The following is a 25,248-nucleotide window of genomic DNA, read 5'->3' on the forward strand; positions in this document are numbered from 1 at the left end:
ACATATTCCCATGGAAACACCAATGCTGGTAGACACTTCCAAACTCTTTGGCCTGAACATTAGTCGAAACGTCGACAGAATGTTCGACCCCTCGTACGCCCGACTAGAGAAGAAACTCTAAGGCTCCCTGGATTGGTTCGAGCTATCCAGCCCTCCCTCGGTTTACAGTCAGCCCTGGGTGGGTCCGGTGTAGGTAGAATACTAACTCTCAGGCCCTTCAGTATTTAGGGATCCAGCAACTGGACCATGACTCGGCAAGGAACTAAATGCACAGATTCCCCTGTCTGTGTTCACACATTTACAGGTATGACCAACCGACTCGGCATCTGCTTTGGGAATCCCAGTCACTGTTCATCAAACAAAAAACCTCGAGGTGTGCACTCCTTACTAGTGTCATCAGTTATGCTCCTGCACAGGGTTTACGAATTAGACCCTTTTTTCATTCTCACTCGTACACACATTCGCACACTCTCGCGAACTGCGTTTACAAGGGAAATAAGGCATTTTCCTGACATATGGCTGTATTGATGCAATTGAGCTATAGATGTGAAGACATTTGCATTCCCAGGAGCTAACTGTAAGGGAAAAATAAATCTACAAATTGGGTGGTACCATTTCTTTCCTGTTGCTGAAATCCAAGAATATCAAAGAGATGATACTTCATACCAACAGTTTTTTGCTTGATGAAACTATTTCAAACTAAGAATTGCTTAGTGCACATCTCAGCTTTTTGATGAGCTGCTGTCTCTTTAAAAAGAAGTTTTATGATAGGGAGAGAACACCTTTTAACCACAACAATGTTCTTTTTGTTCTGACTATCCTTAATCTATACTTGCAGTTATGTGTGCACATAAACATATGCATTTATTTGTGCATGGGTGAGCGTGAAGAGAGTGGCATCATAAGGAGAAGATACTCAGTTCTGGCCTGCCTCATGTATAGTCTCATTCTCTTCAGGTCACAATCTGGGAAGCCCTCTGTGGACAAGATCAGGTGAACAAGGCGACAAGTGGATAAGTGCAACTCTGTTTCTTACACCTCAAGCTCTCTCTCCTCCCCAGTATCAGCCAACTCCTGTGCAGGTTTGTAATGAAAAATCTTTCTCTCTTTCTACACTTTCTCTCAAACGTATGCTTGGAGAGTGTGGAGAAGATTTGGATAATCAGTGTTTTATATATATTTCTAGAGAGAGAAGATTGGGATAATCAGTGCAGCATGTATGTGCTTGTGTCTGTAAGTGGACACACATGGGTCCATGTGTACCTTTTATATTACATAGAAGCAGCATAATCTGATCAGTCGACATCTATTTGTACGGGACATAGCTACATATGGTTGATTACTGTCATTGGAAAAGTATACTGCTCACAAGAAATGTGAAAATAAATCACAGAAACCAACTGCAGCAAGTGTTTCTGTTTATATTTGAATTTAATTTCTAAGAAAAGCACTGCATATGAGCTTGGCAGAAGGCTTGTATCAGCAGCACATGGATTGCAACAATTCTGCTGTGCAGATTATACTCGTGCATGCAGTTGCATATGGTCTGCTGGCTGATGTTAACATGTGTGGTCATTCACAAGTCTGTTCTTAGACAGTGATGGTTTTGTTGCAGAGCTGTCAGACTGCAACTGGCGCTTAGCTTGGTACGAGGAAGACTAAACCTTTACACTAAAGAAATAAAGATAACATTTATTAGAGCCTTTGGCATGTTTCTGAATGCCTTGTTCAACAACTCAGGGCATATGAGAGAATAAAACTGTTCTATAGACTGCTGGCAGTTAGTGTTGTTCTTGGTCACTTTGACCCCGAACTTTTTATGAGTAGTATGTGTAGAACACACAATTTTTTAAACATGGTTGTACTTTTTACATTCTTCTGTAATATGTCATTAATACAAGTGTATAATACAAGTGTTTAATATGTCAGTATTACAAGCATTCTATTTCAGATTGTCTTTGAGGGTGTGCTTACTGAGAGTTACCAAGGTGATATAGCATTGGACGATATTTTCTTCAATGATGGAAACTGTCCTACATCAGGTGCATTATTTTTCTTAAATCTCATAGTTCTTAATTTTGATTGTCATCATGATAAATTTATAAAAGAAATAAGCACACAATTCTTATATTTCTTTGGTTTTCCAGCTGTAAAATATGACCATAAAACAATATAAATAATAGTGCAAGATAAATCGAAGACATAGAAAGAAAGTTGCTTACTTTCTGCTTCCTATCAGGAGTAGGCAAGCACATGGAACTTGTGTGAATGTTCTACTTATAGTTTTATTTTTATTTCATTTTAGATGAAACTTTCTTGACCTGAAAAAATACAATAAATAGAAAAAATTATCTTAATGAAATATAAATTCACTGTTCTTTCAGGGATTTGTGATTTTGAGTCCGAAGACCTCTGTGGTTACATTCAAGAGACAAGTGGGGCTCATAACTGGACCAGGCAAAGGGGTCACATGCCAGGCACAGGAACAGGGCCAGCCACAGACCATACCTATGGCACAATGAGTGGTTAGCAAGTCAAGACTAGATTTGTGCAGTGTTTCTCTATATCTTTGGAATGTGCAGAGTAAGGTGTTAATTAGATTATAACAAAAGCATCATGCATTTTAAGTACAGGAGCTTGCAAAGTGTAACTGGTGAAGACATTGATTGGCAGAGGAATGCTGTTCCCTCTCTTTCATAGTACTTATTCACTTTGTTTTTTCAAGAGAATATCACTTATTACATAAACAGAGTTCCCACACTTGGCTTTAAAGTAGTTTCCTTTATGATTTATTAGCACTATAATCTACATTCTTTCTGTCCTTGCCTTCAAGGATACTACATGTACACAGAAGCATCTAGTGCAAATCCTGATGAGACTGCCAGCCTGTTGAGTCCTGTCCAGCCTGCCACAACAGGAAAGTGCCTGCACTTTTACTACCACATGAGTGGTACAGGCATGGGAACACTCATGGTGTCCATTAGGGCCCAAGCCATAAACACTGTCGTCTGGTACCACTTTTCAGACCAGGGCAATGTGTGGCGTGCAGCACAGGTCTCCATCAATTCAAACTTTCAGTACCAGGTAAAAGCACCAAGTAAAGTGTTAATTTAGAAAAATTGTTAACCTCTATATCAGCGGTTCTCAACCTTTTACTTGTGATGCCCCCATGACGAACAAAGGTACGTCCGCGTGCCCCCCTTAGCCAACAATGTAAGCTAATTTCACTAATGCCGGTATAAGAAACTTTAAAAAAATGACCACCTTCGAGTCCCCCTTGTAAGCACGTTGCGCACCCCCAGGGGGGCGCGCCCCACCGTTTGAGAACCGCGGCTCTATATATTTCTTTATTTATTTCTTGATTCTCTCATGTCTGGGCACTTTCCTCCAGGGTTAAGGTTGGTTGTTGTTTGTCTCTTTCTTGATGATGAAGTTTATTTTACTGTTGATCAAACCGACCTCTGTGCTGCAAGGGACTAAGGAAAACAAAAATGCTACTGACAGAAAAAGAGTTCATCATATTTTTAACAATTGTGTACCTCTCTGGATACAACCATCTTCCACACAGATCCATGAAATGGAAGTGCAGATGGCATGTGTGTCACTAATCCTTTTACCATTGCTATCTCATGATACTCCACTTTTATTAAAGTCTCATGATAAAAAATGATTTTTTATATCTTTGAGGATTCATGTTGCTATTACTTCCATGCACAAGAGAGTTCAAATAGTCTGCACTTCCTGTCAGTACAGGTGACATTTCGAGGTATTCAGAGAAGCACTTCATTGAGTGATATAGCCATTGATGATGTCGAGCTGCTTGATGGACTCTGCCCACCGCCAGCCTCATGTGACTTTGAACAGGGACAGTGTGAATGGAGCAACGACAACACTGATGATGACTTTGACTGGATTCGTTCTCAGGGCTCCATCATCACTGCAAATACTGGCCCTACAAGTGACCACACTCTGCAGAACATTAAAGGTTAGTTTATGAGATGTAATGAGCATAGAAGTGGCAAGGATTTGAGATGTGGTATGTGTTGATTATGTTCAGAGATGCTCGGTTTTGCATTTATGTAAGCAAGAGAGAGGTAAAGAGAGCATTTTTTAAAGTGTTTTTGAAGCATGTGTAATTATACTTGAAATTTTATTTGTAGGGCACTACATGTACATAGAGGCATCTCAACCTAGAAAAACTGGAGACAGAGCTCGACTGCATTCAGAGATTCTGAAAAACAGTTCACATCCCCAGTGCCTCACCTTCTGGTACAGCATGAATGGTGTTGGCATGGGTACCCTCTCTGTATATAAGGACTTGGTCACTAACACTTCAAAACTTGTTCAGCTCTGGACCCTGAGTGGAGACCATGGAGCTCAGTGGCAGAAAGCCTCAGTCCCTGTTAGAGAAAACAAGGAAGAGTTTATGCTGGTGTTTGAAGGAGTGGTTGGCAGTTCCTACCTCAGTGTCATGGCCATAGATGATATCAGTCTGACAGATGGAGACTGCTCTTCTAGTAGTCAGCAGTCAAAATTTACCTGCAAAAATCAGCAAACTGTGACTAGTGATAAAGTGTGTAACTTTGTGAAGGACTGTTCTGATGGCAGCGATGAGATTCAGTGTGGAAACTGTACCTTTGATGCAGATCTTTGTGGATACATTGACATAAGTCAAGGTTCTTTTAGCTACCTGCGTACCAGTAATGCTACATCAACAAAGAGTCTTCCAATTCCATTTGACCATTCTTACAACAAAAGCAATGGATACCTGCTATATGTGGACACAAGCCAGGGAACTTTCAACTCTTTGGCCACATTAGCAAGTCCTGTACTATATCAGTCTTCTCCAGCCTGCCAGCTGAATTTCTACTACTTCATCATTGGTAGTGCTGGTGCTGGTCAGCTTCAGGTCTCTGTCATGACTGGAGATACCAAAACCATTGTCTGGCAGCTCCGTACCAGCTCTGTTACTAACCAGTGGCTACTTGCTGTGGCAGACATAGGTGCTTTTAATGGAGAGTTCCAGATTTACATAGAAGCCAAGAGATTTTTGTCATATGGCAGCCTTGTCATAGATGATATTCAGCTCCTTAACTGTGGATACCCACCCCCACAAGCATATTGCCCTCCTGGTTCCTTTCAGTGCCAGATAGGATTGTGTATTAACAAGGATCAAGTGTGTGATGGGGAGAAGGACTGTGGTCAGCAGGATAATAGTGATGAAGCCACCTGTACGGCTGCCCACATGTGTGACTTTGAGCACTCACTCTGTGACTGGGCTCAGGATGTCACAGATGATTTTGACTGGGTAATCATGAGTGGTCAGACCCCAACTCCAGAAACAGGTCCCTTTCGTGACCACACTACAGGTCTTGTGACAGGACATTATGTTTACACAGAGTCTTCTGCACCACGTCGCCCTGGTCAAAAGGCAAGACTACTTAGTCCAGTAATCCAGCCTACTACAGCCAGTGACAACTGCTATCTTGTTGTCTACTACAACATGAATGGTAGAACTATGGGTGACTTTAATGTCTACATGCAAACATCATCCAATGGTTACCCTAGCACTTTGATTCATCGCTCGGGTGACCTTGGTCCTGTGTGGGTGCGAGATTCACGACTTCTTGTTTCTGCTCAACCATTTTCTCTTATAGTTGAAGGTGTTATTGGCTCTAGCTATTATAGTGACTTAGCTGTGGATGACATTGTGTTGTCAGCAGGCTGTAGATTTTCACAAAATACTCTTCCTACAGCTGGTTACACGGTAACTGACACAACCCCCAGAGTTTGTGCAACGAGCCAGTACCAGTGTGCAAATGGCGACTGCATAGACCAGTCTCGTTACTGTGACTTCTCCAAGGATTGTTCAGATGGCTCTGATGAGTTGACATGTGGCGCCTGCAATTTTGAGGCAGGACTGTGTGGCTACAAAGATTTAAGTGTTGGACGCTACAACTGGACACTGAGCTACCCAGCTTTGATGGGGGTGGTGGGCCCAGCTTCAGATCACACTCTGGGAAATAGACAGGGTCACTATGCTTACGTGGAGGGTGACAGAGGAGAGTTTCAACAAGTAGCCAGACTGCAAAGCCCTCCATTGCCAGCACTTTCTTCACAGTGCACTATTTCTTTCTTCATTTATATATCGGATCATCAGTCAGGCTTCTTTCAGTATGGGATGAATGTCAATGATTCATACAGACCTGTTTTCACTAATCCTGGACTTTATGGAAGTCCAGGTTGGAAGTCCATGAATATAAACATAGGCAGATTGTTAGGCAGTCTGCCAGCAGGCTCTCATCTTGAGTTCCGTGTGATGCCTGGCCAAGGAGCTCTTGTCAACAACTCTGCTGACGTGGCAATAGATGATATTACCTTTACTTACTGCAATCCAAGACAACTACCCCCCACTGTCAGCTGCACTTTTGAGACTGGCTTCTGCATATGGAACCAGAGCACCAATGACCAGATGGACTGGTTAAGGCACCAGGGCTCAGCACCAAAAGCACACACTGGCCCATCTGGTGACCATGCAACAGGTGCAGGTTACTATGCATACATTGAAACATCACCACCAACAAGACCAGGTGATTCAGCAGTTCTACAAACTCCATGGCTTCCACCTACGGATTCTGCAGGCTACTGTCTGACTTTCTGGTATTACATGTTTGGATCGACCATGGGTAATCTTACACTTAACTTAATGACACCACAGGGCGTTCAGACATTCTGGTCTAAACATGGACCTCAGGGTGATCAGTGGAGACAAGCCCAGCGAACTGTTGTTTCCACTACAGAGTATTCCCTCTTCTTCCAGGCTTCTTCAGGTGGTTACCTTGGAGACATTGCAATAGATGACATCTCAGCATCAAGGGGACCTTGTCCTCCTACAGCATCTTGTGACTTTGAAGAGGAAACATGTTCATGGACACAGAGCAGAATGGGTAATATCAACTGGACCCTAGGCACCAATGGTTCTACAGCCATGGGAACAGGACCAACACTAGATCACACATTTGGTTCAGACTCAGGCCACTTTTTGTTTCTACGTGGAGGCAGATCTGGAGATAAAGCAGTTCTTACCAGCACATTACTTAACGGTGTTTCATTATTTTGCTTACAGTTCTGGTATTACATGCATGGACAACATACAGGGTCTTTAAACATATCTGTCGCCATAAATGGAACTTCCCCACCTCAGTATGTGTGGAGCATGCAGGGAGACCAAGGAGACCAGTGGAAGTATGCGTCAGTCAGTCTCCCCTATCTAAGTAATCAACAGTTCAGGATCCTATTGCAAGGCATCAGTACTGGTGGTCAGCAAGAAAACATTGCTGTTGATGACATCAGCTTCAACACTGGAAATTGTCCATTAGGTAGCTGCAGTTTTGAAGCTGATATGTGTTCTTACTCTAATGTACTTACTGGTGATGACTTTGACTGGCAGAGAGGCAGTGGGGGATCATCAAGTCGCACACTGGGTCCATCTACTGATCACACACGCCACACATCAGCTGGGCACTACATGTACCTGGAAACTTCTGGTGCCAACCTCACAGCAGGGCAGAAAGCGTGGCTAGTGAGTGAGACTCTGCCACCTCCTTTCAATCCAACAGTAGGATGTCTTTTCTTCTATTTCCACATATATGGGGTGGGAATAGGCACCCTGAATGTCTACACACGGTCTGCATCCACTCATAACTTGACTCTCATCTGGTCTGTAAGCGGCAACCATGGTAATGTGTGGGACCACGGCATAGCTCCTATACTGACTAACAACTCATATGAGATCATCTTTGAAGGTGTTTATGGAGGCAACACTACAGGAGATATTGCCATCGATGATATATCAGTTTCACCATATCTCTGTTTTGGCATTATCCGACCTACTACTACTCCCAGTGTTTTAACATCACCAGTGACATACCCTCCTACCTCCATAGACTGTGACTTTGAGTCAGATATCTGTAACTGGCAGCAAGATACTAGTGACCAGTTCAACTGGGAGGTCCAAGCTGGCAGAACACTGACTGGGACAGGTCCCACTGCTGACCACACTTACAGTACTCTTCGAGGGCACTTTGCCTACATCAACTCATCACATGACTCAGCAAACAGCTCTGCTCGTCTGCTAAGTCCAGCACTGACCATTGGACCCCAGGGTGTCTGCTTCAAGTTCTGGTACTACATGTATGGAAGCTCTATTAACCGATTAACTCTTCTGGCTCAGAGCAATGGAAAAAGGGATGCTGTAAGTATTGATATATTTTATTTTAACTTTATTGATCTTTTTGATTTTAGAATCATCTGGCAAGGTTTTTTATTCTAAAAATTATTACATTACATTTCAATTTTGTGCTGTTTATTGTTCTAAGGTGAATTCGATTATGTCTTTTTATTAATTTAGGGTTAGGGTTAGGGTTAGGGTTAATTTTAATTGTATTAAGTAAACACATGTAAAGGAACAAGTAGCAGTTTTACAATTAGTTACTTCATTTAGCTTGTGGGTCTCTGTTTATGAGTCACATGTTCATAACTTGCTATAATATCAAACAAGATTTTAATGTTTTACCATATGTTTAAACTTTTCCTGAATATTTAATGTTTTTAATTTATACTATAACTTAAATTTGAGGATAAAGCCAAAAACACAGTAACACATTGTTGCCCTCAAGCGTGAGTTATCAAATATCATAATCACTTGAAACATCATTTGTAGCACTTCTTCTTTCCAATCATTGTTTCAGTTATGGACACGGTCAGGGACCCAAGGACCACAATGGAGGTACAGTCAGGTACATATACGCACTAATGGATCTACAGTCTTCATCCTGGAGGGTCTGCCAGGACTTGGTGCACATGGGGATATTGCACTTGATGACATTTCAGTGAATGTTGACCACTGCCCTGCTGAAGTGATCTGTGACTTTGAGAACGATGAGTGTGGATACACCCAGGCATATGATGACAACTTCGACTGGTTCTTGAAGACTGCTACAACTAGTGACATGAAGTTTGGTCCCTCCACAGACCACACTTTTGGTACATCTCTAGGACATTACATGTACACTATATCTAGACTGCCACCTGGCAATTTTGCACGGTTGGACAGTCCCTTGCTGGAGGCAACCTCAGGCTCCTGTTTGCAGTTTTGGTACAACATGCATGGGTACAATCTTCAGGGAGCAACAGTGGGCACACTTAACGTGTACACTCGTAGTGATGGTGCTCTTAGTAACGCCATTTTCACTCGCACTGGAGAGCAGGGTGCTGAGTGGGAAATTGCCCAAGCTACTCTCCGCAGTACTGTCCCATTCAAGGTGACATTTGAAGGTGTAGTTGGAGGTGTATTCTCTAACTCTATCTGTATAGATGACATCACTGTTCAGCCTGGTGCTTGTCCTGGTGAAGGTAACTGTGACTTTGAGGAGAACCTTTGTACGTGGAAGAACACTGCTGTGGGAGATAACTTCGACTGGCTGCAAGGACAGAACCAACCACTGGCAGGTTTTTCGGGCACTGTTGTTGACCACACGCTGAACACAGTCTATGGTGTTTATGTGTACACTGACTCATCTCCACCTCGTCAGTCTGGTGACAAAGCCTGGCTTGTTTCTCCATCATTTGATAACTCTACAGCTCGTTGTCTGTCACTGTGGTACATGATGGCTACAAGGGGCACTATCAACATCAAAGTCATCGCTTTGACCAATGGTACTGTCATAAATGTTGTGGGTATAAAGCAGGTTAGTGTGTCATCTCTATTGACATGATATAATTTTTTTTTCTCGTCTTGAATGAAAGCTGCGTAGCTACACATATGAATCTGTCTCTGATGGACATGGATACACATTTGTGTAATACAGAAGCTAAGAGATGCATTTTCCTATTTAAAGATGTTTTTCAACTTGAATTTTTATTTTTTTGCTTGCATTTAAAACAGTAACTCCAAGTTAATGCTTTATGCTGTTTCCATGTTTCAGGAAGGAACTATCTGGCAGTTGTCAAGAGTGACCATAGCTAACATAAAGTCCTCTTACCGCATTGTAATAGAGCACATTATTCAGACTCCTGGTATGAGTGATGTTGCTATTGATGACATCTCAGTACAGATAGGAAACTGCAGTGTATTGCCCACAGTGTCTCCACAGCAGTGTGCCTTCACCTGTCCTGGATCAACCACATGCATTGCTCGCAACAAAGTCTGTGATTTTGTTTCTGACTGTCCCCTTGGAGAGGAGGAAACAGCTTGTGGCTACAACTGCAACTTTGACAATCAGACTTGCCACTGGGTCAGCAACAGTGAAGGAACCTATGTCTGGACAAAATACCGTGGCGCCACCCCTGATTCCAACACAGGACCAGACAGAGATCACACCACTAACTCTGGCCTGGGCTACTACTTGTACACAGATGCCTCTAATGGAACTCGTTATGACCAGGCTCTTCTTCAGAGCCCACTGTTCCAGAGCTCTTCAGCCACGTGCCAGCTAAGCCTCTGGTACCACATGTTTGGCAGTGGGGTTGGAGATCTTTTTGTCATGAAGGAGGAAGGTGTCACAAAAACTTACCTATGGAAAACTAGCGGTGACCATGGCAATCGATGGTATCAGGCAGTCATTCCAATTGGACGAATGGCCTCACCTTTCACTCTGACAATTGGATCTACAAGATCCTTTAATGTTCTTGGTGACATTGCCATTGATGACATTTTTTTCCAGCACTGTTCCTTCCCAGACCCAGTCACCAGCTGCACAGCATACAGCACCTTTAAGTGCAGGAGCCAAGCTTGTGTTCCAACACAGAATGTATGTGACTTTGTTGATGACTGTGGAGATGGCACTGATGAACTTGACTACACCTGTGATGATTATATTCGCTGTGACTTTGAGACAAGCATGTGTGGGTGGAATCAAGACGTTACAGACAATCTGGACTGGATTCGACTTGCAGGACCCACCCCTACATCAGGAACTGGCCCATTGCATGACCACACCCTGGGTACCAGTTCAGGACATTACATCTATGTAAAAAGCTCTGACCCTCACAAAGAAGGAGCCACAGCCAGGATTATTAGCCATTCCTTCAAAGCGTCTGTGTCAGCTCCATACTGTCAGTTGAAGTTTTTCTACTACATGTATGGCCAAACCATAGGCAGTTTGTCAGTTTACACTCGAAACTCTTTCTATGGACCACTTGTTAAAAGGTTCGGCAGATCTGGTGAGATAGGCAATTATTGGGTGAGCTCTGTGGTACCTATCTATGACACAAAACCTTTCCAAATCATAATAGAAGCAATCTTGCACAATTCTTCCTTTGGAGTTATAGGAATAGATGACACCATCTTTACTTCAGCATGCAAAATACTGACAACTGATTTCCCACTTGGCACACCAGGTTCTTTGGTCACAACACCTTCACCTTGTGGGGACCCCACTGTTAACTATCAATGTTTGTACACTTCAGATTGTATACCCAGAACTCAGGTATGTGACTTTCTTGTCCAGTGTGTTTATGGTTCAGACGAAGTTAACTGTGGGACATGTGATTTCCAGCAGGGTATGTGTGGTTGGCAGGATATCAGTGTTGATAAGTATGTGTGGGAACGACACAATGGCTCCACTGCTTCTGCCATTTCAGGACCAAATGTAGACCACACTACCAGGAAGACCACTGGAAACTATATTTATGTGGACTCAACTGCAACAGACGATTATGGGAAGGCAGTGATGGTATCACCTGTGTATGGTGCCTTTGGTGCTGATTGTGAAATCAGTTTCTGGGTGCACAAGAAGACTTCTGCATATCTGAGTCTGTACATGGTTCCTCCAGGACAGAGTCCATATGATGGCAAGCGTATTCAAGTGTGGCAAGTTTCAGCAGCTCTCGGAAATAACTGGACCAGTGTTACAGTTGGTATAGATGCACACCCTCCAGGCTACAGACTTGTGTTTGAAGGTATTTTACGTTCAGTTGATGGTGACATTGCACTTGATGATATTTCATTCAGTCCCAGCTGTGCTGTTGGGTCTTACATGAGTATATGTGCATCAGACCAGTATCACTGTGATAACCACATTTGTGTAGACAAGACCAGGGTTTGTGATTTTGCTAATGACTGTGGAGACAATTCAGATGAAAAAAACTGCTCTAGCTATGTTGAGCGTTGCAACTTTGAGGTGGATTTGTGCAATTGGATTCAGGATCAGACAGATGTATTTGACTGGACCCGAAAATCAGGATCTACCACCACAGCAGGCACTGGCCCTGACAGAGATCACACATTAGGCACTGAGACTGGAACATACTTGTACTTGGAGAGTTCTAACAGAAAACCTAATGACACAGCCAGGTTAAAAAGCCTGATTTTCCAGCCAGCATCAGAAGGTCAATGCTACATGCGATTCTTTTATCATATGCTTGGGAAGGACATCAATGCTCTTAACATCTACATAGAAGGAGCAGAACAAGGCTCGAGAGCACTGCTGCTGTCTATTCATGGTCAGCAGGGTGATGAATGGCGCAAGACCATCCTCAGCATTGTTGGTGCATATAACTTTAGGGTTGTGATTGAAGGGACAACAGGGGCCAGTGACCTTGGTGACATAGGCTTGGATGATATCTCTTTCACTCCAGGCTGTCACTTAGCGATAGGTGCAAGTCTTCCACCTGTTCTGACAACCAGCATCAGTCAATGTCCAACAGGAACATTTTTCTGTGGACTTCACTCACCATGTCGCTCAGATGTTTATCTCTGCAATTTTCATCCTGACTGCGTAGATGGCATAGACGAAGCTCTATGCCCATCAGTTTGTGATTTTGAAGATCATGTTTATCAGCTTCTGATTTTTGTAAGCCTGTGTGGGTGGACAAATCAGCCTGAAGGTAATGCAGCCAACTGGACTTTAAGGAATGCTAGCTCCTTAAGTTACCCTGGTATAGATCACAATCCAGGGACAACTTCTGGGCACTTTGTTTCAGCAGTATTTCCCAGAACACAATCTTTACCTGCCAATTCATGGTTTGTCTCTCAGATTTACAGGATTTCAGGTCTTAAATGCAGTTTTAATTTCTGGTACATGTACAGTGATTCAAAAATCCTCAATCTGCTCTTGTTCTTGCGATCTGATGGTACAGATAAACAAATCTGGGTGCTACCTACTATTCGACCCACACCCAATGTTTGGCACAATGCTACTGCCTTGATACCCTCTTGTGTCTCAGAATTTCAGCTTGTGTTTGAGCTGCAGGGACTGAGCAATGGTTACGCTGCTCTTGATGACTATTCCTTCCAGAACTGTGGACTATCTTCCATTGGTTCCTCTTCAGATACTTGTGATGCACTTAGTGAATTTCAGTGTGATAATGGGCAATGTATAGCCCAAGACCGTGTATGTGACATGCAGTCAGACTGTTGTGACAATTCTGATGAGTCTCCTTACCAGTGCTATGCATATAAAAGAATCGATTTTGAGCAGGGCTTGGATGGCTTTGTGCAGCTGACTGATGACAATTTTAATTGGACACGTCATCGGGGTCCAACAGAGACACCTGGGACAGGTCCCTCACAAGATCACACAACTGATTCTACATCTGGATACTATTTATATATTGAGTCTTCCCCTCCACAGCAGATGAATGACAAAGCTCGTCTAGCTTACTATCTACCAGCACCCACTCCTGGCTTTCATTGTAGCATGCGTTTGTGGTACCACATGTATGGAGCACACTCAGGGAGCCTTAACATCTATAGTCGAGATTCATTAGGAAACATATTTCTTTACCAATCCATTTACAAAGATCATGGTGACCAGTGGCTAAAGACTGAGGCCATATTTCAAGGACAGCTTCCTTTTGTAGCAATCATAGAAGGAGTTGTAGGAGTAGGGTACCTAAGTGATATAGCAATTGATGATGTCTCTTTCACACCTGGCTGTGGCATAGGATCACCTACCCCTCCTCCAACACCATCTACAACAGTGACACAGTCCTCTACTACTTCACCTTTCCCACTTTGCCAGGCTGGTCAGTTCCAGTGTGCATCCACTTCTGTGTGCATCCCAGGAGAAAACCAGTGTGACTTTAATACAGACTGTCCTGACAACAGCGATGAAATGTCGTGTTTCACCATTGGTACCTGTACTTTCTCAGCCTCCTTTTGTGGATGGGCAAAATACATTCCTGATTCAATGGACTGGCAGCGTGTGAGGTCTAGCGATATTCACAATGTCACATCTGCACCACAGAAAGATGGCGATGGGTCAAGCAATGGCTATTTTCTGTACTTACAGGACACTCAAAATGGTAACACCAATGGCCAGACAGACAGACTAATGAGTCCAGTGTACAGCAGGTGTGCTGGAGAATGCAAGATTCAGTTCTCATACTTCATACAGGGATCTAACCCAGGAACTCTAGCTCTCTCAATCTTTTCATCTTCTGTAAGCAGCATTCTTTGGCAGTCAGTCAGCACTACATCAGATCAGTGGGTAACAGAAACTGTTGGACTTGACCGGAGGAAAGATAAGTTCTCTCTACAATTTGATCATGTAGATGCACCTAACAGATCAGGAACTATTGCCATTGATAACATTAAGTTTTCTAACTGTGGACTACCAGTGCCTGTTTTAGAGTGCCCATCAGACTTATTCAACTGCTCAAACCATGCTTGTATTGATAGCAGTCTCATTTGTGATCACATGGATGACTGTGGTGACAATTCTGATGAAAGTCCCAGTCTGTGTACTCAGTACAAAATGTATGACTTTGATGAAAACCTACAGAGCCTTGGTGAGTTCACACAGGGGCTGACCACTATAGATGATCAGCAAGACTGGTCACTGTACAAAGGAAACAGTACACCAGGCCTTCCCACCATGGATCACACAACAGGCACCCACCATGGACAGTACATCTACCTCTGGGCCTCCAACAGGACCAAGTTTGGGGACACAGCATGGCTTGTGTCTACACCCTTCCAAACCTCTACTTCAGACAAACCTTGTTCTCTGCACTTCTTTTATTACATCTACGGCAACAGTGGACATGAGATCAACATCATGTATCGTACACATCGCAATGGACCAGCTGACCAAGTGGTATGGTCAGTGAGTGGCAGCTATGGAGCCATTTGGCAGAGAGCATCCACACAGATTAGTGTCTCCCAGCCATTCCAGGTCATCATCGAAGGTCAGCTAAGGGGCAGCAGCTATGGTGTAGCCATTGATGACCTTTCCCTCAGCCCTGGCTGCTCTGTCAGTGACAGTCCACTACCAGCACTACCAGTAACCCCACCCACCACACCTCCTCCAGCCTGTACAAGCAACCAGTACTTATGTATCATCAACAGGATGTGCATCAGCAACAGGAGTCGATGTGATGGTGTCAGTGATTGCCCTGACTCCTCAGATGAATCTGGCTGTGGTAAGACAACAGAGGTTTTATATAAATCATAATTTTTATTTAGTAATTGCATAGATGTATATTACTACTTATTTTTTAAATGCAGAATAGCAAGTAATGGTTGTATTAAGTAACCAGGAATAAGAGATTTCTACTATGCAGACAAAACTCATTATATAAAAGTATACTACTCAGAAAATTAAGTGTCCGTTGGAGCTTTTGGGTGTGGAATATAAATGAAAGCCAGTAGTAAAGTGCTGAGGAATGAACAAGAAACCATAAAGTGTGACTATAATCTGTATGTGAATGACTTTTAGTTCTTCTGCTCTTATTGCTTTGGTTTGATATTGTCCCTCAGTGGTTAAGAAATTCAGGAATATTATTGAAAAATGCAGCTGTCTTGGTGAAACAAATCTTCTACTACACAAAGTGTCATTAAGCACATGCAAGTCATGTATGGTGTGTATATTGTTCACCAGTTGTTTGACAGAAAAGGGTATTTAAATGGGGTGAGAATGCATTGAAAAAAGTGAATATTTGAGACCAGTATATAGTAGCCAAATGGTATGTGGCAGATAAGTGTCTTGAGCCATCTGTTGGGGTGATTGGAGATGATGGGCTATACTGAACAATGCTCTTGTGTTGAGCAGTCTCAAATGATACGACACCATGATGACCAGTTCATGGGTCAGACAGGTGTGCACAACAGAATTACCCTTACTGCACAATGTCTGAGAACTGACTAGAGAAAGACAGTACGTGTACATGTCAATGTCATCAAGCAGACCATCTGCCTGCACCAATGTAATCAGTGTAGCAGAGCTTAATTTGGCATCTTCTTTGTCACTTGGAGCAGAGTCCTCTTTACTTTATTGACAGCTCTTCTGATGCTTTGCCTTAAAATGAAGGACACCATGCAGCGACAATACCTATTAATATCTGACAATACCTATTAATATCTGACTCTTTATCTGCACTCCAGGCACTAAAAACCAAATACTCAAATAGAATAGACATAGTATATGAGAATCTATCATACATAAGATTAACCAAGAAAATGGAGACATCAAGTTTCTTTGGTTTCCATCTCATATAGGAATAAAAGGAAATGAAGAGGTTGATAAACTAGCTTCATTGGCAACAAACGAAGGAATAACACCTAAAGTCACCACCCTAAACATATTTTCATCAGCAGAGAGGAGGATGGCCGTAAAACCAGCAATAAACATAAGGTGGAAAGAGAAATCTAAAAAGGAAGGTAAAGGTACTAGGAGACTAATAGATGACCAGGCTTGTGACACTTTGAAGTGCCTAAAGTCAAATAGGTCTGAACAAATCAGCCAGAATGAGGCTTAATGGAGAATACCTAACAAGATACAAGGACCCCCCCACTCCCTTCATGCACATGTGGGGATAGATTACGCACCACACATGTGCTGCTGGAGTGTAATGAAAATAAATTAGAAAGGGAAGAATTAAAACATTTCTTAGACAAATATAAACTGGCACAAAACCTAAACAGCTGCCTCAACCCTCCAAAAGAACTATGGCACCATACACTCTCACTAGCAGCATCAGTAGCAACAAGCCACCCAAACTCCAGATTAATATAAGATAGACAAAATATAATAACTAGATTTAAAAAATATATATACATACACTCACAGGAAAGAGACACCAAACCGTCTAGAATCAAGTCAAAAAGTCAAAACTAAAACCATACACCACCACAGCAAAACAGACAGGCCTCCAAAACACCAAATCAACAACAACAAATCTTTACTGACAAATACAGGCTCATTCTAATTGACAGTGATGACGGACAAGTGGTGGCAGTGCCCAGGTGAACAATTTGTCTGTTAGACAGTATGACCAGCATGGTGGCAGTTCTCTGATCTGGAGAGGGATCCATCTTCATGTCAGAACCCTACTTCATCTCTTCAGAACTTCCTTACTCTCATTGATATTCCAAACAAAAATGAGACTGTACAGTCTTAACATTTTGTATGGTAGAGGGTTGCTGGTGACACACACACATACACTGGCTAGTACACGTGTGGACTGAGGGCAGCACAATGGGTAAGGTGTCCAATGTCATTCCCTCTCCCGGTTTATTCTTAATGATGTGTGTCCCCTCGTTTTACTGGAGGCATAACCTGCTGGTTTTTCCTCAGACCTCTCTGTTTGGTTTTTACAGAGGGAGAGAGAGAGAGTTGTAGAAGAGAGAGCATTCCCCCACAGAGCAGTTAAGGATTTCTCTTTTGTATGCTTCACCTTAGCTGGATCCATCAACCGGCATGAGAGTAGAACCACTTGAAACCTACAACAGTGTTGACTCCCCTGTTACATGTGTAGCAGATTTTAAGTTTAGTTTAGATGCAACAGGCTGAAAAAAGTTTTGCATTCTTTACCAATAGCTATTTTCTGTAATTCTCAGAACATTCTTAGTTTTTACTTTGCTGTTTGTGCAGGCTGCAGCAGTGATAAATTTAGATGTGGTAACGGCTTGTGCATCGACTCCAACAAGAAATGTGATGCAGCCAATGATTGTGGTAATGAGAATGCATCAGATGAAAATGATCCAGACTGTGTCTTGTACCTGCGCTTCAATTTTGAGAGTTCCAGTTTTGGGGAATTTACGCAAGGTCACACAGGCATAGAAGATAAGACTGACTGGCAGATTGGGCAAGCAAGCAGCATGTCATTCTCAGGACTTCCACTTACAGACCACACCACTGGGAAATCCTCTGGACATTTCTTGTTTGCAAGGTCTCACAACCCTGGAGACACAGCCTGGCTCATTTCTCGACCATTTGGAGCCACAGCAAAACAGAACTGCCAGATGAAGCTTTTCTTCTACATCTTTGGCAGCAGTGTGCATCATCTCAGCATCCTGTATCGCACACACAATGCTGGGCCTCCTGATGGGCAGATCTGGACAAGTGCTGGTCAGCAGGGCCCCAACTGGCTGGAAGCCTCACCCCTCATCAGTATTGACACACCTTTCCAGATCATTATTGAAGCATATGTGGCCATGGCCAATCAAGCCATTGCTATTGATGATGTGTCTTTTACACCTGATTGCCGACACAGTGTCACTAACTTGCCACCACTGCTACTTGCCACAACAGTGAAACCAGTGACTTCAGGAACAAATATATGTGATCACACAGAACTGGAGTGTGATAACAGGCGACAGTGTTATACCAAGGCACAGCTGTGTGATAACAAGAATGACTGTCTTGATGGAAGTGATGAAGCAAAATCCAAGTGCTGTGAGTCTGTCTTTACTTGCTTTGACATTTGTTTTTCTAATAAAACTTAAAACATGTAAAAACCATGCTAAAGAGTTTTCTGCTCCTTAAGGTTGGATTTTACAATCTAATATGCAAGTTGTCACTTCCTGCCTAGTAACTATACAATTCTCAGTATGACTATGTTTGTGTAAAAATGTTTATGTGCTAGGATAATGATTTTCTTTACTTATCTGTTCAGTGGCTTGTTACATCCCTTTTCAGCCTGTTATTCTGGATTCTGTTTCAACGGTGGTCATTGCTTGGTGAAAGTTGGTGCAGGACCAACGTGCATGTGAGCACCAGTTAACTTAACCTAGATATAGTGGAAGAATGATTATAGAGCAATAAAATCAGTCTTTAATACAAGCAGAGAGCGTAGATATCTACAATCACTGATACAAGTGCTGTAATGAACAGTTTTGGGGGATGTTTATATGTTAAGACTTTTGGTCCCAACCTACATGTGTTAATTTAAATGTGTCTTTTAGTACTTACAACTTGCTCAGGTTTAGACAGACTCATTTAACTTCTATTCTTTAGGTGTGAAATCTGAATTTCCAGTAATCAGCAGAATTAATTACATTTATTTAATTTCTAAGAAGGCACATATGTTGAAATTGGTAAAGGTAGACTAACTGTAAAGTATGTCTTCTTTTGCATAAAGCCAAGTTTTTGTAGACCATTAGGAAGTTGTTGTCTAGATGGTGATGATGTGATATCTTTGAATGTTCTCCAACAGTGACGTGAAAGTTGTTTACAGCATTAAAAACTGACACATGCTACAAAATATCTACAAGATATGTGCGAAAAAAAAGAAGAAATTAGATTATAAAAGTTGATTGAACTTGTGTTCCATATTCTAGCTGTGCCAGTAACTACACTGGCATTTACTGCAATACATCGAGAGGTCCTGGTCAGTCAAGACAAGAAAGCAGAAGTGGTAGGAAAATTTGTTTTATTTTTGATTTTATAAAATTTCATCAAACATGTTGTATATATTTAGTTGGGGTTTTTTTCTTAGCAGTTTAGTGCTTTGACTGGTTTTTTTGGTCAGCATGTGATGGACTGTATATTTTTGTACTTGTCACAGAGAGCTGGGCAGTACCTGTGGGTGTTACTGTGGGGCTGCTTGGTGTTGCAGCAACTATTGGAACTGCTGTGTATCTTGTCAGAAGAAACAGGGGGTGATTAAATTTTCCTTATAAGGATAAAGATATCTGCTGACAAATATGACAAGGACATTAGGAGAGTATTTATTTTGCTAAAGTAAAATAATTATAATGATTGCTGATACAAAATAACATTAAAAATATTTATTCTTAAAGAAACCCAGCCTTATTTAAATATTGTTTGTTTCCTTAATTTGCAGTTGCATATTGCATTTGTGAACTAGGTGGAGAACTGATTTTGTTTGTTTTTTAAATAAAGCACCTTTGTTTGTTTGTTTTTTTTATTGTTATATTACAGATCTGGCCTCAGGCTTCCAATGGTATTCTGGCGCAAGCATAGGACCAGAAGAAGTAGCATCACCACTAATCCCATTTTTGACTATGGAACAGAGGATGCTGATGTAAATACTACTCAGATTTTTGTATAATAGGCTATGGGAAATCGAGGGCGGTGGTGGATAGATGAAAATTATTCTTCAGAGTTTTTGATTTTCACTATACAAAAACAAGGAAAAAGAGATTTGAGAAAAATATGCTAGGGATATAGCACTACTAATACTATTAGGTAGCAAATGAAGCAGAAGTATTAAGCTAGAATTCATTTTTTTTTAAATGACAAAACTGACTCCTTGTTGTATGTATCACAAGACACCAGCTTGCCTCTACTGTGGGAAATATATTTATGAGGTGTTTAAAAAACGCCTTTTGACCATCTTATTCGGTCACCTTTTTGGTTGTATTACAAAACATTTGTGAACTTATGTCTACAGCATCCTGTAAATGAGGTAGAGATGCCAGTTGTCCAAGACTTACAAGACTCTATTAGTCATGATCATCAAGACTTGAGCAGCTCTTCTGGGCTGGATCAACAGGCATGTGTGTGTGAGAGAGAGAGTATGCACACATAGCACAGTTTCTTATAATATATGTGTAACAGGGTTGGCCTACCAATAAGTAAGTAAGCTAGCAGTGAAATATGCTTCCACCACCAATGAGTCTCCCGACCACACTGCCCGGCCGCTGGCTCCGCTCTCTTGTTCCTCACGAGCGACCTCGTCGCCCGGTCCGTGACCCTGAGTGACCATGCCACCCATCTACCGCGTGCTACGCTCTTTCTTTGTCCTCGTCGCCCGGTCCGTGACCCTGAGTGACCATGCCACCCATCTACCGCGTGCTACGCTCTTTCTTTGTCACCCGGCCGGCGACCTCAGTTGCCCGGCCATTGACACTGTCACCCGGCTAGCGACCACCCTCCACCCTTCCCGGGTGCGTGCTGTCTTCCATACTACTATATACACCCCCCCAATAAAGAAATGTCGTCCTCGGCATTTAAAACTAGAACCCTTATTACCAATATACAACATGCTATCACCATATATACATCACAGGTAAACTTAAAAATATGTACAGTATGTACAAATTGTTGCTGTCATGTTTTGTTCATAACAGTGGCCAGACAGCCTCAATGAGCGTGGTCACCACCGTCTCGGGCAGTCTTTCTGAGGATAACTTGCTCAGCAACGTTTTCAGTTTGTCACACTTCAAGCTATAGTCGTTTAGTGTTTGCTGCTGGCGAAGTATAAAGTCTTCACTCCTCATCCACGTCGGTTGCTGACGTGGCCTTGTCGACGCTCGAGGGGCGTGGCGTGGTGACGGGGGTGGGGTAGCCACCGTACTTTGCGTAGCCCCCTCCTCATCTGTCCTCCTTCCTGCACACCTGGCATTTCACTGTCGTTGTCGTCAGGCAGTGGAGGCAGCGCGGTGACCTCTGGACTTGGGTCAGGGACCTGCCTGAGTGGTTCTGCCTTATTGTTGTCCCTTGCTGGCTCTTCTTGGTCATTGTCCTCCCTCGCCAGCGGCTGTCCTCTTGACCTGGTGGTTGGCGGCCGTGTGTGTACGACCACAGAGCTAGACGTGTCACTGTCGCTCTCATTTTCACTGTCGGATGACTCTGCCTAGGCATGTCGTCCTTTCTGAACGGCCGGCGTAGTTTTCGTTGCCCCCGATAAGCCGAGTGATCCCTCGCACCTTCTTGTTGATGGGCATCCTGTAATACTCCGCCCACTGGAAGTAACATGTTGCGGTGAAGAGTCCGTTTTCTTCCTGAGCCGTCCTCTCTCCGTACAACGTACACGGGTATGGCGCTGTTAGGGTGGCTCAGCACACTGTACACCTCGTTCTCCCAGCGGTCCGCCAGTTTGTGTTTGCCGTCAAAGGCAACAGCCTTCACCAGCACACGGTCGCCCACTTCTATAGTGGCTGCCCTTGCCTTGGAATCGTAGCCACTTTTCTGTCGCTCGCTTGCCTTGTTGGAGGCTGCAGCTGCCAGATGGAAAGACTCTGTCAGACGTTTCTTCAGACTGTCGACATACTTAGTGAGGGGTTCCCTCCCTTGGTCGTTGCTATCGACTCCAAATAGAAGGTCGACAGGGAGATGCGGGTCACGGCCAAACATCAACGAGTAAGGGGAGAAGCCGGTCGACTCGTGGCGAGTGCAATTGTATGCGTGCACGAGACTGGCCACGTGACTTTTCCAGTTTTCTTTCTGTCGCGGCTCCAGCGTCCCAAGCATGTCCAGCAACGTGCGATTGAATCTTTCGCACATCCCATTCCCCATGGGGTGGTAGGGGGTGGTGCGCGATTTACTGCACCCGATGATCTGGCACAGTTCCCTTATGATGCGGCTCTCAAAGTTGGCTCCCTGGTCAGAATGTAGTCGCTTTGGCACCCCGTAATGAACGATGAAATTATTAACGAGGGCGTCGGCTGTTGTTTTTGCCGTCATGTTCCGAGTCGGAATGGCTTGGGCCAGGCGCGTGAAATGGTCTGTGATGACTAGGATATGTTGGTATCCTCCTTTGGATGTTTCTAGGGACAGATAATCCATACACACCAGCTCCAATGGTTCCGTGGTAACTATGGAGACTAGCGGTGCCCGCTCGGTGCCCAGTGTTTTCCGGCGCACACAGCGGGGACATTTCTTGATCCAGTCCTCCACATCGGCTGTCATGCCAGGCCAGAAGAAGCGATCTCTGATAAGACTGAGGGTCCTATCTCGGCCAGGATGTCCGGCGTCGTTGTGGAGGCACTCGAGGACAGTGCGTATGTAGCGCGATGGTACTACGAGCTGTTCTTTCTCTTGCTCACCGACCGTTACTCGCCGGTGCAGCACACCCTTTTTCATCGTTAGCTTATTAAATTCTTGCTGCAGCGCACGATGGGGGCCATTCGGTTGCCGTTCTTGGCGAGGTCCTTTTCTTTGCTCTATTGCCGTTATCCACACACTCAGCACCGGGTCTTGCAACTGAGCTTGTCTAATGTCACTGCATGATAGCGCGCGCAAACCCTGCCCTGCAGCGAAGCTTTCTTCCACTACAGTGGCGGAGCATGCTATGCATTCTGCATACGCGGGTGTTTGTAACGAGCCGCATATTGCTTGTACTGATTCTGCCTCGATGTGATGCTCTGGCAGCCTCGACAGTGCGTCAGCATCTGCGTTGCTGCTGCCCGGCCTGTATGTAATGTCGAAGCTGTAACTCGCCAGCGCTGCCAGCCAGCGATGTCCGGTTGCATCAAGTCTGGCTGATGTCAACACGTACGTTAACGGGTTGTTATCCGTCTTCACTGAGAACTTATGGCCATAGAGATAGTCATGAAATTTCTCAGTGACAGCCCATTTCAGAGCCAAGAACTCCAGTTTATGTGCCGGGTAGTTCTTCTCGGCTTTACTGAGTCCCCGGCTGGCATAGCACAATGCTCGCTGCTGTCCTTCTTGCTCTTGGTATAGGACTGCTCCTAACCCCGACGCGCTAGCATCTACATGCAGCTCGAAGGGCAGCTTAAAGTCCGGGTACCCCAGAATTGGTGGAGACGTTAAAAAGTCTTTTAACGTCTGGAATGCTGCCTCCTCCTCCTGGCCCCACATTGGGCGCCAAATAATGTAACAGGGTTGGCCTACCAATAAGTAAGTAAGCTAGCAGTGAAATATGCTTCCACCACCAATGAGTCTCCCGACCACACTGCCCGGCCGCTGGCTCCGCTCTCTTGTTCCTCACGAGCGACCTCGTCGCCCGGTCCGTGACCCTGAGTGACCATGCCACCCATCTACCGCGTGCTACGCTCTTTCTTTGTCACCCGGCCGGCGACCTCAGTTGCCCGGCCATTGACACTGTCACCCGGCTAGCGACCACCCTCCACCCTTCCCGGGTGCGTGCTGTCTTCCATACTACTATATATGTAATAGTAATTGATTTAAATGCATTTCTCCATAAAGGAAGCTCCCAGTACAGAATAATATCAAAATAAAAGGCACATTAACACTTCTGTTAACAGTTAATAAGCAAATGAAAAACAAAGATCAGTGCATTGAGAAGGTGATGCATGATCAAGAGAGGAGAATCTATGGAGTGTGAAAGAGGATGAAAGAGAATCACCATTTTTAAGTGGTAATGGTAGAAAATATCTATAAACCTGACTTGCATGCTTGTAACATTGAAACAAAATGAAGTGAAAGAGGGCAAGGATCAAATTCCAGATAGTAAGAACTGAAAAAAGTGTTGCAGTCTTACAGTCAGTGAAATCACAAGCCACAACCAGACCAACACTGTTGATAGAGGGTGATGTGGTTGGGGTTGATTTTTTTATGCTTTTGGAGAACAGATCGAAGTAAGAGTTTAAGTTTTCCCGCCTATTAACTTACCATCCTTTGAAATCCTAGGTAAGCAAATAGTAATTTTCTTCAATATAGTTTGGAAACTGGCAAACAAAGCAAAGGTAAAGACAGTTTCATTCTTTCATTGAATATTTTGGTTTTGGTTTTCAGATAAGTACATTGGCCTCAACTGACAGTCCCTTCAGCACAGAAGCTTGATAATTTTGTATATTAATGTGAAAGAGATATCAATAAATATGTTAAAGACAACCTGTAAGGTCTACATTTTTCTAGATTTGTTGTCTGGTTTTTATTGTTTTATCAGGTTGTGCATTGCTGTCCTCGCATTACAGTCAAAGTGTAGATAAAAAGAAAAACTTGCTCACTAAGAATGTGTACTCAGAAGGCATTTAGATGGAGCTTCCTCATGGTAAATGTATGTAAACCAGAGATGGAGATTTTTCATTGTATGTCAATGTCATGTCGTGTCAGTCACCATCAATTATTTGTCTTACTCATGGCTGTCCACTCTCCAGGTCTCTCTCCTCTCCCAAACACACAGGCAGTCTCATTACAAAAAAGAAATTTTGATTGTGGATGAACTCATACACAGTAAAGAACAATTACACATGGAATGCTACTATAACCTGGAAGATCCACACCTTTGTTGTTGTCAGGGAACGTCGTGCATGCATGTCTTGGTGAAACATAGAACTATGTTGGAAAA

At 43.4% G+C, this 25,248-nt stretch overlaps 1 protein-coding gene across 2 annotated transcripts in view; it reads left to right on the forward strand.

Moving 5' to 3' along the window:
• Positions 1 to 24,791, forward strand: part of LOC112558570 (MAM and LDL-receptor class A domain-containing protein 2-like) — a 42,923-nt gene extending 18,132 nt beyond the window's left edge. For both annotated transcript variants that reach the window (XM_025229109.1, XM_025229110.1), the window contains exons 32-46: positions 958 to 1,082; positions 1,952 to 2,042; positions 2,385 to 2,525; positions 2,834 to 3,084; positions 3,754 to 3,985; positions 4,161 to 8,254; positions 8,751 to 9,749; positions 9,987 to 15,426; positions 17,877 to 18,680; positions 18,924 to 18,993; positions 19,565 to 19,641; positions 19,792 to 19,885; positions 20,169 to 20,271; positions 20,641 to 20,742; positions 24,693 to 24,791. In XM_025229109.1, coding sequence (XP_025084894.1) covers positions 958 to 1,082; positions 1,952 to 2,042; positions 2,385 to 2,525; positions 2,834 to 3,084; positions 3,754 to 3,985; positions 4,161 to 8,254; positions 8,751 to 9,749; positions 9,987 to 15,426; positions 17,877 to 18,680; positions 18,924 to 18,993; positions 19,565 to 19,641; positions 19,792 to 19,885; positions 20,169 to 20,271; positions 20,641 to 20,742; positions 24,693 to 24,740 — 12,671 coding nt within the window. In that variant the 3' untranslated portion in view covers positions 24,741 to 24,791. The remainder of the gene's footprint in view (positions 1 to 957; positions 1,083 to 1,951; positions 2,043 to 2,384; positions 2,526 to 2,833; positions 3,085 to 3,753; positions 3,986 to 4,160; positions 8,255 to 8,750; positions 9,750 to 9,986; positions 15,427 to 17,876; positions 18,681 to 18,923; positions 18,994 to 19,564; positions 19,642 to 19,791; positions 19,886 to 20,168; positions 20,272 to 20,640; positions 20,743 to 24,692) is intronic.
• Positions 24,792 to 25,248: the final 457 nt, after the last annotated feature.

This window comes from Pomacea canaliculata, linkage group LG3 (assembly GCF_003073045.1).
Source record: "Pomacea canaliculata isolate SZHN2017 linkage group LG3, ASM307304v1, whole genome shotgun sequence".
Classification (NCBI taxonomy): domain Eukaryota; kingdom Metazoa; phylum Mollusca; class Gastropoda; order Architaenioglossa; family Ampullariidae; genus Pomacea; species Pomacea canaliculata.